General features: G+C 37.9%; 1 protein-coding gene across 2 annotated transcripts in view; it reads left to right on the forward strand.

The window, feature by feature from the left end:
* LOC126235742 (serpin B6-like) overlaps positions 1–6,928 on the forward strand; it is a 45,328-nt gene extending 38,400 nt beyond the window's left edge. For both annotated transcript variants that reach the window (XM_049944527.1, XM_049944528.1), the window contains exons 7-8: positions 3,177–3,315; positions 6,571–6,928. In XM_049944527.1, the coding sequence (XP_049800484.1) occupies positions 3,177–3,315; positions 6,571–6,719 (288 nt within the window). In that variant the 3' untranslated portion in view covers positions 6,720–6,928. The remainder of the gene's footprint in view (positions 1–3,176; positions 3,316–6,570) is intronic.
* The last annotated feature ends 7,666 nt before the right edge of the window (positions 6,929–14,594 follow it).

Genomic DNA, 14,594 nt, shown 5'->3' on the forward strand with positions numbered 1-14,594 from the left:
GAAAAATCGGAATTTAGCGTGTTCGTCTTTCTCACTCGCTCGCGGTTACTTTGCGGCTCTCTATGGTTAAGATTAACCCATAATTCCCTAAATTACCGCATTAAAATAGGTTCTTATGGGTGCATGAAGGTGAGCTCCAAACTGAACTTAGACTGTGTAAATCATGGAATACTTCTAGATAAGCTCAGGTACTGTGGTATGAATGGGACAGTGCTCAAATGTTTTCAATCATACCTAACTGTAAGAGTACAGAAAGTTGAAATAATCAGTTCACATAATATGCAAAAAAATGGTGATTTCTCAAGCTGGGGAACAATCAAGAATGGGGTGCCGCAAGGTTCGGTCTTGGGTCCTCTGCTGTTCTTAATATCCATTAATGACTTGCCATTCTATATTCACGAAGGTGCAAAGCTGGTACGTTTTGCAGATGATAGAAGTATAGCTATCACACCCAACAGACAAGAATTAACTAGTGAAATTGTAAACGATGTTTTTCAGAAAGTCATTAAGTGGTTCTCTGCAAATGGGCTCTCATTAAACTTTGACAAAACACAGTATATACAGTTCCACACAGTAAATGGAATGACACCATTAATAAATATAGACTTCGATCAGAAATCGGTAGCTAAGGTAGAATATTCAAAATTTCTAGGTGTATGCATTGATGAGGGGTTGAACTGGAAAAAACATTCTCTGCTTTCGCATGGCATCATATTCTGGGGTAACTCATCATTGAGTAAAAGAGTGTTCATTGCACAAAAGCATGTAATCAGAATAATTACTGGAGCTCATCCAAGATCATCCTGCAGACACTTATTTAAAGAGCTAGAGATCTTCACTGTAGCCTCACAATATATATATATTCACTTATGAAATTTGTTATTAATAATCCGAACAAATTCAAAAGTAATAGCAGTGTACATGGCTACAACACTAGGAGAAAGGATGATCTTCACTACTCAAGATTAAATCTAACTTTGGCTCAGAAGGGGGTAAATTATCATAAAAAGTCTGACAGATAGCCATATAGCATTTTAAAGGAAATTAAAAGAATTTCTGAATGGCAACTCCTTATACTCATTAGATGAATTTTTGGATATAGTAAGTGGGTAATTACCCCAACACCCCTCCCAAAAAAAAATTAAGTGTCATGTAATACTTTGTGTAATGTAATATGTTGTATGGACACCTTTTATTAACCTGACACGTTCCACATCATTACGAAGTGTCGTATTCATGATCTATGGAACAAGTACTAATCTAATCTAATCTTAACAAAACAATTCTCTGGCCCACAACATACGCGCGAAAGTACAGGGTGATTGAAAAAGAATACCACAACTTTAGGAATTTAAAACTCTGCAACGACAAAAGGCAGAGCTAAGCACTATCTGTCGGCGAATTAAGGGAGCTATAAAGTTTCATTTAGTTGTACATTTGTTCGCTTGAGGCGCTGTTGACTAGGCGTCAGCGTCAGTTAATGCTAAGATGGCGACCACTCAACAGAAAGCTTTTTGTGTTATTGAGTACGGCAGAAGTGAATCGACGACAGTTGTTCAGCGTGCATTTTGAACGAAGTATGGTGTTAAACCTCCTTATAAGTGGTGTATTAAACGTTGGTATAAACAGTTTACAGAGAACGTCAACTACCCGAGGCGATGGATCGGCCGCCAGGCAGCCCATGACAGAGCACTTCATCACTGGCCTCCAAGAAGCCCTGATCTTACCCCCTGCGATTTTTTCTTATGGGGGTATGTTAAGGATATGGTGTTTCGGCCACCTCTGCCAGCCACCATTGATGATTCGAAACGAGAAATAACAGCAGCTATCCAAACTGTTACGCCTGATATGCTACAGAGAGTGTGGAACGAGTTGGAGTATCGGGTTGATATTGCTCGAGTGTCTGGAGGGGGCCATATTGAACATCTCTGAACTTGTTTTTGAGTGAAAGAAAACCTTTTTAAATACTCTTTGTAATGATGTATAACAGAAGGTTATATTATGTTTCTTTCATTAAATACACATTTTTAAAGTTGTGGTATTCTTTTTGAATCACCCTGTATTGTACTCTGGCTGAGATACATCATAGCCGATCTGATAACAGTATTAGACCGCGCGACCCCGTGACTTTTACATTTAACCAATCACAACTTAAGCATTTTGATAAGCAGTTTATTAAAAGCACAAATTTATAAATTCACAGATACCATAATAGATCACTCAATAAATAACTGAATTATCCTAAAATGTTTCATGTTCCCCCCCGTTCCATAAACTGACTAGTTGCACTTTACAAACCTTTCCCAGAGCATACTACTCACACTCTGTACATAAATAGTTTTCATGCTAACGTATATTCCGTCAATGGACATAAAAGTATTTATTTATTATATTACTTTGCATTCACAACTTCATTCACACTAACAACTGAACATATTGAATCAACGATAATTAACAGAAGTCGTAATATTCACGGCAGAGAAAGTTTCATTTCCAGAATACTGGTTTTGACTTCATTATTTCATGGTCGGTAAGATGCTGACACCTTTCGGCCGCAGTCGTAACTACCTACTGGGAACTGCTGCATCGTAAGAACACATCTGTCGTGGTAGAACAATGTGTCATGTATGGAGCTATCTGCTAGCTACCACCCGAATTACATAGGCGCGGGGAAGCCGCCCCATACCCAGACAGAAGATCTTCCTTAATTACAATAAATTTGAAGCACTGTTCTGAATGTAACATTGCTGCTACCCAAATTAGGCAACAATAGGGTTCAAACTGAACACCAGTATTTCTGCTGCTCTTGATGAGAAAAAACCAAATTATTCATGTTTTTAACGTGCCATTATTAGGAGCAATTTATGCCCTCTTTGGTCGTATAAAAATTACGAACAGGCGTGGTTCAGAGGGATTGTAGATGCGCTACTAAGAAGTTACAACATATTTGGTGGTGAATATCGTATTAATTTCATTCGTTATCTCTTCCAAAAGTTCGAGTTATTATCTACTGAGCAGTCTGTCACTGTCAGAAATTTCTTAGTACTTTTTTCAACACATCTGGTGATTGCAATTAGAACTGTTATTGTAATTTCCGATAACGTATATTATCCACGGAATCTAGAAACAATGTACAAGGAAATCTTGTTTTAAGCTAAACGTCGTTTCAATTTCAGCTGGGAATGACTGATATGTTCGATGATGACGACGCAGATTTTTCTGGAATTAGCAAGAAACGACTTAAAGTGGACGACGTGTTCCACAAAGCTTTCATAGAGGTTAACGAAGAGGGCACAGAGGCTGCTGCAGCAACTGGTAAGTAACTTGCTGCCCAAGAAGAAACCAAAAACTTGCCCTTATTATTCATTACGTCAGTTTTCTCTGACTCAGAGACGAAAAAAATTAGAAAATTGTGACCTCTAGTTATTTAAACATTATGGTGATTGTAACCTTGTTTTTCCAAAATACGTGGACAATAACACACAATGCACACTCACGCCAGAAAAGAGAGCTCTCAACAAAAAATGGCATACCATGACATACAACAATCAGCTCACACATAAAATTAGTAACGTCTTCAAAAAACATAAAATTAATATATCTTTCAAGATAAATAGCACAATACAACAGAAGTTGTGACAGAAAAGAAAGATAAATACAACAGTTCAGGTATATACGAATTAACGTAAAACAGCTGCAACTCTAAATATATTGAGATGACTGCAAGAAATTTTAACATCAGCTACAAAGAACACATAAGAGCACCGAAGAATGGATGTATGTACTTCACATATGCTGCATATCTAATAAAATAAAATCACCATCACACTGAGATAAAATAGACATTCCAATCTTGTACAATTTTGGTAAACATTTTTGGAAACAGTGATCAATAGAGTATTATATTTTAACTAAAGTTCAGTCTTGATCACAACACTTATGTCTCAATAAGACACTTATTGAGACATAAGTGTTGTGATCAAGACTAAACTTTAGTTAAAATATAATTCCAATCTTGGGCCACGACAACAAAAAGAAGGGAATTCTCGCTATACTGGAAGAATATTTAATACAGAAGGCCATGAATAAAAATGAAAATTTTCTCAATGACAAAAAGAACGGCAACAGAATATCAATATTCAAACTAATCCACAGTCTAACATGAAAACATGTCAAACACTTAAATAAATAATAAACAAAAATTTACGCACTCACTCACACACACGTACTCACACACACAAACACACACACAGACAGTGCTCCACCACACACCCTTCCCCCATACCCATCCCAGCACCACATTTCATTCTGCATGACTCTTAGCATATGACCAAGAGCAGTGCAAACATGTGCAGTTTTCTGCAGTATAGGTTATGTGGAGAGAAGTATTTACTTGAAGAAACCTATGCCATGTGCTTTTAGCATGTATAAAACTACAGACGACTGGATGAACAGGTCACAAAAATGAATGTGAGTGGAAAACACAAACAGATAACTGTAAATAGAAATAGTTAGAGATACACAAATCCAAAAATCACCACATATGTCACATCAATATATATATATATATATATATATATATATATATATATATATATATATATATATATAATTAGATAATTTTATATGTATTGTAGACCACTGAAGATGCCTAACATGAATAGTCGGAACATGTCTGCACTCAAGAATAAATTTCAGCTGTAAAAGACGAAAGTTTTGATCTTGCAATTCAGCTGGCAAGTTGTGGATTATGTATCACTAAAATGTACCAACTACTCAACGTGATTATTTGTCTTCCAGGTTCCAGACAGCCAGATGGTCGTGTGAGGAATGTGTTGCATTTAACTCTATTGGTATATAGCAAAGAGATCAAAGAGATGGTAGACGAATGTTGCAAGAGTAATTGGAAGTTACTGATAGTAAACCAATAAGATCCATAGTATATTTTCTGGCCATGTTCACTGCAAGCGTAATGACTGTATTGATGCTAATTTGTGGCTCAATCGTTTTATCGTTACCCGTCTGCCATACATTTTTATGACTTTGCACTTATCTACACGCTGGGACATTCAGCTCAATAGATCTTGACGATGACTTCACTTAACAAAGTCTAATTACACCCAACATTATTGTATTTGATAACGACTTAAAGCCAAAATCATGATGAAATAAAGAAGTCTGTACGTTCAAATGGCGGAGATCTCGTTAAAAATACTATCATACGACAGTGGTCCAAAAATATGTGGAAATTATCCCCAGCATGTGGTTATGCCACATCTCCGCAATACCCTTTCTTCCAGGAGTGCTAGTCTTGCAAGTTTTCCAGAACTGTTAAGTTTTGAAGGTAAGAAGCTGTGAGGCAGGTCGTAAGTCGTGCTTGGGTAACTCAGCTTATAGACCACATGCCCTAGTTCGAGTCTCGGTCTACACACAGTTTTAATCTGCCACGAAGTTTCATGTCAGTACAAACTCCATTACAGACTGAGAACATCACTGTACAGACTTAACAGTCTTGGTGCATTATAAAAGTTTATTAGTTCCGATTATCTTAGCAGCTACTGGACACTGCACTAAATACCAACTGTAGTGAAAAATATCAATATGCATACGTATTTTATATCTATCATGTGCGCAGAGACGTTGCTCAAATACCAAGATAATGAAGATGGAGGCCTTTCCCCATTACATAATTAACGCATTGCAGCCACCTGAGGTACGCTTATGGCATATGAAAAGCTTTCTCCAAAGATGGTAGGTGCTGCAAGCAAACGATGCGCATGAGAACCAGCGCATTAATATCTGCCAGGCTGTCCTTCTGAAAGGAGTGTCTACCATTGTCTGCAACGCTCCTTACGGTATATGTTGGATGCTGAACAGCCATGGAACGATTTCTGCTCTGCACGACCAACATGCTGAAATCAGTCGGGTCACTTTACTTGCTAAGCGGACGGTGTCAGGGATCGTGGTGCAGTGAAGTAGGTGCGCCAGGTGCTGAAATACCACCAACTTGGTGCAGCTTGCTCCCAATAACACCTGTTTACAATTAATATCAAGGCAAAGTGTTGAAAAAGAAAGTTGTTTGAGTGAACACGGAAAATAAGTAAACGAGTTTTAGTTACGGTCAAACTCTTCGGTGCCCTTATTATAAGCGATCACCTTGTGACAGCTGAAAGTAATTAGCAGTGATGACTATTTGCAAGGTTCATAAAGTGCAACGATTCTCTTACAGTTTAATTTCAATTATGTTATAATCTGTACCCGGTTGCCGTCCGGAGAGGCCGAGCGGTTCAAGGCGCTACAGTCTTGAACCGCGCGACCGCTACGGTCGCAGGTTCGAATCCTGCCTCGGGCATGGATGTGTGTGATGTCCTTAGGTAAGTTAGGTTTAAGTAGTTCTAAGTTCTACGGGATTGATGACCTCAGAAGTTAAGTCCCATAGTGCTCAGAGCCATTTGAACCATTTGTACCCGGTTACAAAATGAAAAGACACGTTTTCAGCCATCAATGCAAATTAGGTATGGTAAATTATTGAGTTACACGCAATCTGAAATGTTGATTTATCTGTTGCAGGTGTTCATTTTGTCCCAGCGCCAAGTGCAATTACAACGCCTCCACCACCGATCTTTTTCAAGGCAGACCATCCTTTTCTTTTCTACATACTGGATCAAAAGACGAGGGCGGTGCTCTTTGCTGGACGTATCTCCGATCCCTCACATTAAGAAGCCTACTGTGGTCCAGTATGAACACATTGTTTGCTGATACCACGTCAGTTCTCTGCACCTCACCGATATTTCCTGGTGACTGTAGTCGGTGCGGTTTATCAGTTTATCGTGCATTTATGTAACCTTGCACTGTACTCAAGAAAACTTATACTTCAGTTTAGCGTTGTTTCGAACCTCTAAATAAAGGAAAATGATTAATACACGCATAGAGTAATTTTGTTACAACTTTTCATTACAGTTGTAAGAAAACAAAATTTAATAAAAAAAATTGTGTATTCTAATATTTCCCACACTGCATCAATTTGTGTGTACAGATGAGAGTACTTCAGCAGACAAGCGCGTCTTCTGAAGTTCCACTTCCGACATTCTTCTGGTTGTTGACAATGCATGAGTTCTCGTTTGTGCAGATGGTGTACGAAAAATATAGCAACACCATAAACATAACACTTTACGATGCCCAATCCAGTGCAGCAAACCCGTTGACATCCGAAACAGCTTCCAGTCGTCTAGAAATGGATGACTGCAGGTCCTGTAACATTTTGGAATATGGGATATGGTGAAAGACGGTTGCAGCGCTGTGACCCAATGCGGACCACCACAGATGAGCTATGTAACCAGGTGAACGCAGCGTGGATGGCTATGCAGCGGGACGCCATTTGCGCCTTATACGCGTCGATCCCATCCCGCATGGAACATGTTATCGGGGCCCGCAAAACAATGGTAACTTCAGGTAACGGAGATGGAGTGGATAGCGATGGTACACCTTTCTCTCCAGAGTAGTGCACGAAGATGTGATGACTGTCGTGGGCAGTAGAGGTGCGGCAGTTTACCCTCATGCTCACAAAATTAGTCCTGAACGACGGGCGCTGTGTGATTAGGTACCCTGACGGGAAACAGCATCACTATTGGGGAACAAATATTGTGTCATAGGATTTATCTGCACCGAATACGGATCACAGTAGCACAACTGCAGCACTTACATTTCCGCCAAAAGCAAGTTAGGGTGCGCCAGTCAGCACCACATGGCAGCCATGAGATGAATAGCCTAGAAACTTCTTCTACGTCCTCAGCTTCCAATTTAAAAAAGTAATTAAAAAATCTCCAAGTGTAGGGGATGACTCAATGCTATTGCCAAAGTGACGAAAGAGAATATTTCTTTTTTCACGAAAAAAGAGAGGAACACAACATAAACGTCCCACTCCTGGTGAAACAAACAAGAGATTGATAGTGGTCTGATGTACAACCTACTGATCGACATCTTCGCTCCAAGAATGGTGCCACAGGTGTCTTCTGTGACTCAATACACCAAAAATTTGGAAAAAAAGCAACTGACTTTGTAAGTAGGCTGTTTAGGTTTTTTTTGGTAACGCCACCTCTGTATGAATATCACTGGCTGTGCTGTGTGCAGTCTGTGGCTGCTTTGCATTGTTGTAATGCTCGCCATTGTAGTGTTAGGCAGCTGGCTGGGAACAGCGCGTAGCGTTGCGCAGTTGCAGGTGAGCCGCCAGCAGTGGTGGACGTGGGGAGAGAGATGGTGGAGTTTTGAAATTTGTCATGAACTGCTATATATATATATATATATATATATATATATATATATATATATATATATATATATATATATGATATCAAGGTAAATACATTGTTTGTTCTCTATTAAAATCTTTCATTTGCTAACTATGCCTATCAGTAGTTAGTGCCTCCAGTAGTTTGAATCTTTTATTTAGCTGGCAGTAGTGGCGCTCGCTTTATTGCAGTAGCTCGAGTAACCCAGATTTTTGTGAGGTAAGTGATTTGTGAAACGTATAGGTTAATGTTAGTCAGGGCCATTCTGTTGTAGGGATTTTTGAAAGTCAGATTGCGTTGCGCTAAAAATATTGTGTGTCAGTTTAAGCACAGTCATGTATAATTGTTCAAAGGGGACGTTTCATATGGCGACCCTGCCAGGATACCTCACTGGGATCTTCTGATTTTTTCTTGTAGTTTGTGTAATTATTGTAGCTTTTGTTTATTGCTAGCACGTAATTGTAGAGAAAATCTCCTTTGTAGTTGCAGTCTTTCATTGTTGTACAGTAAAACAGTTGTGGCATGCATGTAGATTTGCACCAAGTATTTCGCAGCTGCAATTAACTAGATATTATTTTCAGTGCTATGTTAATGTGTTCCCCTTTTTATGCTCTTCAAATTGTGTTTTTCTGTGTTGTCGTGTGAAATATTGTGACAATAATGGCGTGTGAAAAACGTAACACTAGGCTCCAAAGTAAATTGAGAAATGACAGCGAAGACGAAAGCAGTGTGTTAGCGCCACCGTGTAATGAATTAACTAATATTCGAAGTAGTAATTTGGTAACTGTGCATAGGGAAATAGAGTGGGTGGCAAACAATGGCGTGGACAGTGAAACAATTAGTGAAGGGGGAAGCATTATCGATCGATCGGTCGGCAACAGCTCGCCTCAGGAATCGGGAATGACAGGACACAATTTTGCAAATATTGTAGACTCAGGTTTTGGGTCCTCACCGTTTTCTCAAATGAGTCAAGACACATTTTCTGCTTGTCAAAATGTGAATGTTGCCAGTGAAAATGCACTGCAAAAAAGCATAGAGAAACAGATTCCAGACACTAATACATTATTATTGCAATTAATGCAACAAATGGGACAAAATCTTCAAAAGTTAGACACATTGGAACAAAATCTTAAAAAGTTAGACACAATGGGACAAAATCTTCAAAAGTTAGACACATTGGAACAAAATCTTAAAAAGTTAGACACAATGGGACAAAATCTTCAAAAGTTAGACACCACACTTGAACAAACACGTGAAGATTTAACTACTGAGTTACATAACATTGAATCGAAATGTCAAAAAGTCTGTAATGACGTAAAAACACAAATTTGTGAGCATTTTCAACCTATTTTTTCGCGGCATGAAAATGCATTACAGAATCACGAAGCAGCCATAAAAGAACTGCAAACCATTGTTCATGAAAATCATGAGACCTTGTGGGCTAAAATTGACTCAGTTGCATCTACCGATTCGGTTACGCAACTTGCAAAAACTCAGGAAAACTTGAAGGACACAGTAGATTCGATTTCAACACAAATGGACACTCTGAAACTTGGTTCAGAAAAACACACTGGGGAAATGTGTTCACTATCGGAGAAAGTAGCCGAACTTTCGGATCAGGTCACTAACTTATCTACAAAGGTAGATGATGATCTGAATGACACAAGACCTGTAGCCATCACTGACACAGAAGAGTATGAACAAATTAAGAAATTCAAGCAAAATCAAAATCAAATCAATACACAGTACAAAAGAGAAATCCGGGAAGTACAAGATCAGTTGACGCAGGTAATACAAGAATTACATATTTCAGAGGACACTCGTGCTCCAGTACGGGAAGAGGGACATAGAAATACGGAACAACCACAAAATAATAACACAGGACATTTCGGAAATTATGAAAGAAATTGGCAAGGCGCATTGGATTTTGAGATGGAACCGCCGACACGACGTAACAATGACCGATATGCTACTCGCCGACACGATGATTTTGACTATAAGCTGTTCGTTCACGTAAATTCAAAACGTTTAAGAATTCTGCCAACGACATTCATCCACAAGCGTGGCTCCATCAATTCTCTCATTGTTTTCCTCCCAACTGGTCATTAGAGCACAGGTTAGAATTTATGTGTGGCTACTTGGAGTATTAGGCAGCTGTAAGAATGCGATCGGTCATTCACGATTGTTACAGTGAAGGAGAATTTTATCATGCCTTCCTCTCAGCGTATTGGTCTCAAGCTACACAAGACCGAGTAAAACATAGCATCATAATGATGAAACGTTTCGAACAATCTGAATTTTCCAGTCTTATGAAATATTTTGAAGACATGTTGCATAAGAATCAGTACCTGTCAAAACCATACAGCCCCTCAGAACTCATCCACATTTGCTTAATCAAACTGCCTGAACATTTACGACATATTATTTTAGCAGGACGTTGCAAAGACGACATTGAAGCTTTTCAGGGACTCCTACAAGAATTAGAAATTGACACAGACAGTCGCTGGATGCGAAAGCAGGAAAACAATCACTACAGGTCACATACGTCACAATTCCGTGACGACAGAAACAATAACTGGACACGACAAGGCTATTCTTACAACGCAAATCGAGACCAAAACAGACACCACCCATATGACAACCACTGGCAGAGTAATAATAGTTACAGAGAAAGATCGCATTTCCGTAGTAATGAATATGACAGAGATTACCTTAGAAACAGACAATATGGGAACCAAAACAATTATTATCAAGGGAGACAGAATAACTTCAGACGCAACAGTTCAGCGCGCAGGTACGATTCAGGAAGAAATTCTCCACCACATGACCGACAAGAAAGAAATTATGAAATCTACCGACATGACGACAGACGAGATAATCATAACGACAGACCTGAATTTCATCAGAACTGGCGGGATTCAAACAGAGCAGGGCACTTTCGACAACGTGAATTTGTAGAAGTTAGGTCTCCTAATCCCAATAACGACGCGCGCCAACAAAGAGACAAACAATGACTCGCAGAGCAGGCAGCTGCGTGCGCCAGCTGGCTCAGAGAAAAATAACATAAGACGCTTGCCTTTAGAAAAATTTTAGCATTCCTTACCGACGTATACAACATGATAATTGCATTCAAATCAAACTGTGAGTACTATGAAGAGTAAAGGGTAGCACCACACTTCACATGTAAAACCGTTTATTTAAAGATAATCTGTTTTTTTACTTAGTCTTTGCTATAAAACTTTTCACTTTACATTACTAGTATGCTTGTCAGACTTAGAATCTGTTAATATGCAACAATGTTTGAAGTTAAATATCCAGTCAAGAACCAAGAGAACTTATTCCAACAGAAATTATGAATGCATTGTTATAGTGAACAGACGACACAGTGTTGTTATTTGTACATTCTTGCTTGTTAGTTGCACTATTATGTAACGACTATAAGGCTTTCATACTTAGGACACATACTGGTACTGCTAATGAGATTTTAATGCAACATTTTGATTTACTTGAAAATACATTCTGGATTTAAAGTACTATCTGTGAGATACCAGACGACACAGTGGTTAGTTTATGTGACAGCTACACAATTATATCACGACGCTACTAATGAGTGACAATTTACAATGTTGCTTTTGCAGTGTATCTGTTTTATAACTGCACAGTTTTTCTGAATTCTTCTGGAAAGTAAAACATGTTTTAGTAGTAACTTTTGTGGTATAGCTACAATGAGACAGCCTTTTTCGTAGCACAACAATATGTTACATTACAGTACTTTCTTGATCACGGTAAGGTACGTAATAACTACGGTATCCATATGCAAAGCATTTCACTTTCGTTTATGATGAGGTAAGTATATTGACTTCAGCAGAACTTTGCTTACAGAGGACGATAACTACGACACTTCCACAGAATTATCTTACAGCAAGACGCACATTTAGCGCTACAGGACACGCATTTGAGAGATTAATTTTGTACTTATGCCATTTATTTTTCAAGATTTTTGAATTACAAAGAAAGTTTTCCATGATACATTTCATTCCATTGCTGTAATCTGTAACACCTGAGGGTATAATTACATTAATCCTCAGGGGGGTACACACTTACTTTGTGTATCATGTGTTTGGCAAGCACAAGGAGCCCTAGCTAATATGGTATTTGCTTATACAACTTTACACATCGGTACCATATTTCTCCAACACAGTATTACACAGCTATCAGATCATTTAACTGAGAGACAAACATTTTTTTTTACTACATCAGTGACAGATGTTTACGCAGTTACACAGTTGGATAACTTCACACTTATGAAATTGTATTTTGTCTGTACTTTGTGAACTGTTCATATTTTTTCGCAACCATTGTGATACTATGAGAGCTTTGAACGATGTATTTGATATGAGATCATGATTTTTAAAGTACGTTTGAGGTAGATGACACTATTGAAATGAGCAGAGAATTTTTTTTAGGTTTTGAAATTATTGGAGGAAGCTACGACGATTTTGAGATTTGACTGAGGTGTTATGATGTTATTTTTACAACGACGATGTGTTTTATGCTGTTGCGGTATGTTTCTGATCAATAAGCTGATGCTATATAAGGAATGTGATTACGTGTTTATATGTATATGAATAATGAATAGCAGTTAGGGACTCTGACTTGTGAAAAAGGATGTTGGAAACCAAGAATTATACTTTAAGAGTTATGAAATGTGTGTAAATGCGTGAATGTATCACAATGCCGGCGAAAATTTTTTGGACACTGTTATATTCATAAGATTTTGTATCTACACATTTGCAACGCAAATTCTCGACCTCTGCAATTTTTTATATGAGACTGCCACTGTAGCGGAAACTGCTGTCGTAAATATTTCCGTACGAAAGTTAAGTGACCACCTGCACGTAATGCGTCGTGGGCACCCAGGTGTGTCAGCCGCCCGGAGAAAAAGCCATTAGGTGGAGAAAAAAAGAGGCCATTAACCTCGCTTCTGACATTCCTTTGTAGAAAGCATCGCAAAAACGACACGGTCGAACTTGAAAACATATGATTACACTGTGGAGCTCTTAATTTATGATATTTACTAAAATGCCTAATGAAACGATGAGAAACATTTCACAGCTATTGTCTTGCTAATTGAGAGAATTGCCATATGGCTTGCTTTATGTATTTGTTTACTCATTTTGTTTAATATCTAGTTCTTAGCTGCACTGCAGCATTGATAAAAATAAAATTTTATAGATGTATTAATATAAATATTTTCTGTCTACAGATCGAGTAAATAATATTTTTTTTCAAACAAATGAGGGAGCACAAAAAGACATTTACCTTCACAGGAACTGCATACATAATTTTCTTTTAAAGTATTTGGTAATTTATCTCATAGAATAAGTTTTTGTGGTGCACCACTTTACTTACATAGACATTAAGATGTGAACAGACATTTCCCTTATCTGCATTGTTGTCTTTAGTGTACTATTTTTTCTGCTTGCGCTTTGTCATGTTTAGATGCTGCTGCTGTTTGCCATGCATAGCGCTACTGTATTTTAATTTGTGTTACTCTTTTAAGCCAGTTTTACTACTGATTTATTTTTCTTGTTTGCTGCTCATTGCCTTATATTAGTTGTAATTTATGCTGCTTGCTTTGCCTTTTGTATATTTTATCATTGCTGTTTGTGTTAATTGTTTTGTGCTGCTGCATTGCCTCGTTCCTTAGTTTAGCATCTGAGCTCAGTAGATTTAAGTTAGCTTAAGAGGGGTTAGACTATATAAGAGACTGCGTTGCGATGAATTGGAAGAAATGCATTGAGAAGTCATACGAAAAAAGTACAGAAAGCAGGTATAGGTAGGATTTTCTTGGAAATAAATAAAGAGGTAAGAAATATGTGAAATAAATACAGAAAGCATGCTTGGATAGGATTTTTTTGGTGGAAGCAAAGGTTGAAATAAGACGAAAGATCTATGGAATGAAGTTTTGGGTTGGACTGCAGTACCAAATGTTACACTGAAAACAAACCCTGTCCTTTCCTTTTGTGTTATCCCACTATGTGTTTGTGTACCCTTGTGTATTTGTTTTCTTCCTGTCTCTGTGTAGTTTCATAGAATTTTTTCTTCTTCTAATACTAAGCTACATTCACTATGATGAGGAATACTGTTATCCTCAAATATAATTGGCATTAATAATATGTTACTTACTTTGTAAATATGCTTAGACATTATTTATTCTGTTTTGTTTTAATGCTCATGTGTGAAGTTGATGTTTCAAAATTTATTCTGATCTTTTATGTATCTACTTATCTCATAATTCCTGTA

This window comes from Schistocerca nitens, chromosome 2 (genome assembly GCF_023898315.1).
Source record: "Schistocerca nitens isolate TAMUIC-IGC-003100 chromosome 2, iqSchNite1.1, whole genome shotgun sequence".
NCBI classification, from domain to species: Eukaryota; Metazoa; Arthropoda; class Insecta; order Orthoptera; family Acrididae; genus Schistocerca; species Schistocerca nitens.